This window comes from Palaemon carinicauda, chromosome 41 (assembly GCF_036898095.1).
Source record: "Palaemon carinicauda isolate YSFRI2023 chromosome 41, ASM3689809v2, whole genome shotgun sequence".
Taxonomy (NCBI): domain Eukaryota; kingdom Metazoa; phylum Arthropoda; class Malacostraca; order Decapoda; family Palaemonidae; genus Palaemon; species Palaemon carinicauda.
Window position 1 is genome coordinate 51,221,875 of NC_090765.1, and position 1,531 is coordinate 51,223,405.

General features: G+C 26.5%; 1 protein-coding gene across 2 annotated transcripts in view; it reads right to left on the minus strand.

Annotated features, from left to right (window-relative positions):
• Nucleotides 1-1,211: 1,211 nt before the first annotated feature.
• Nucleotides 1,212-1,531, minus strand: part of Naam (Nicotinamide amidase) — a 132,904-nt gene continuing 132,584 nt past the window's right edge. For both annotated transcript variants that reach the window (XM_068364706.1, XM_068364707.1), the window contains exon 10: nt 1,212-1,440. In XM_068364706.1, the coding sequence (XP_068220807.1) occupies nt 1,351-1,440 (90 nt within the window). In that variant the 3' untranslated portion in view covers nt 1,212-1,350. The remainder of the gene's footprint in view (nt 1,441-1,531) is intronic.

Genomic DNA, 1,531 nt, shown 5'->3' on the forward strand with positions numbered 1-1,531 from the left:
CTGTTACTATCTTGAGCTTCGTTACATAAAAGTACAATATTACTGTGATAAGAAAGACTAAAACACTTCAAGCTAGTTAGTGAAGCATACTCGCAAACTTATATTCACGGGCAAGATGAATTTTTTTCCATTTTGCGAGCTATCATTCATTACCGTGTTTCAGCTGAAGATTGAGTTTTAACTAAAAACGTACCAAGATAAATCTGCTTCTTTTAGCCAAAACATTGTTAAACAATAACATGCTGTACCAAACAAAAATTGATAGAATTAAAGAAATCTGTAATGTGAAATATTACGAGTTCATTTAACACCAATACAATTGTTAAAGCAAGCATATATTTTCCATATCTACAATGATTAAAGAACAAAAAGACCTTTTCACTGGATTACTAATATAAGGGATTGCCCTGTGATGACATCACCTTCAAAATGTTTTCAATGATATACATTCACGATATATGGATTTAATTATGGAAATGTCCAAAGACGTATAATACTGTATAGGAATGACTCCGGAATTCTTCAAATAACCTGATTCCCAAAAACAACCCAATTCCAAAATAACCTGATTCTCACAGAAACCGATATTCCCTAAAACAGAAAAAATCAAAGTATAAAATAGATAAAATTACTCTGGAATATTTAATTGTTCCCCGAAAAAAAAAAACTTTCGAGGTAAACAGAATATTCTTATTGTCATCGCTTACTGGGGACGTTTTTTTTTTAAATGAAATGATACAATATGAAAACCCAGACTTAAACCCATAACCACAGCCCAACACAAATGGTCGTACACAATCATTCCATTCACAGTATATATTAAATTTCATATTTCATAATATAGAGATAGGATACTAAATATTGTATATGTATATATGTAATATATAGACATATATAAATACATATATATCAATATATATATATATATATATATATATATATATATATAGTACACACACAAGTAAATACATACTATGTAAGTATATAATTTATATATAAATATATATATATTATACATTATATATAAATAATATATATATATATATATATATATATATATATATATATATATATATATATATATATATATATATATATATATATATATATATATATATATATATATATATGATATATTATATATATAAATAATATATATATATATATATATATATATATATATATATGTATATTTATATATATATACTTATATGCGTGAGTGTGTATGTATGTTAACCTGTAATATGTTCATATTGAAAATATCATGACATTGTGTTCACATCTAAATATATAAATTTTTCAATGGGTTAACAAGCTTTAAGGGACGACTTTCTCTTCATGATTTCCCCCTTATTTCTTTTTCATCTTTTTGGCCAGTTCTAGTGCCAGTCTGTAGGCCAGGATAGGAGGTCGATCTCGGCCGCTGGCCAAACTCTTCACCTGTGAGAGAGAAAAAGAGAAGATGACCAACACAAACCTAAAAGGTTGAATAAAATCATTGATATTTGTATGCAAGGTTTCTCAGGAAGAG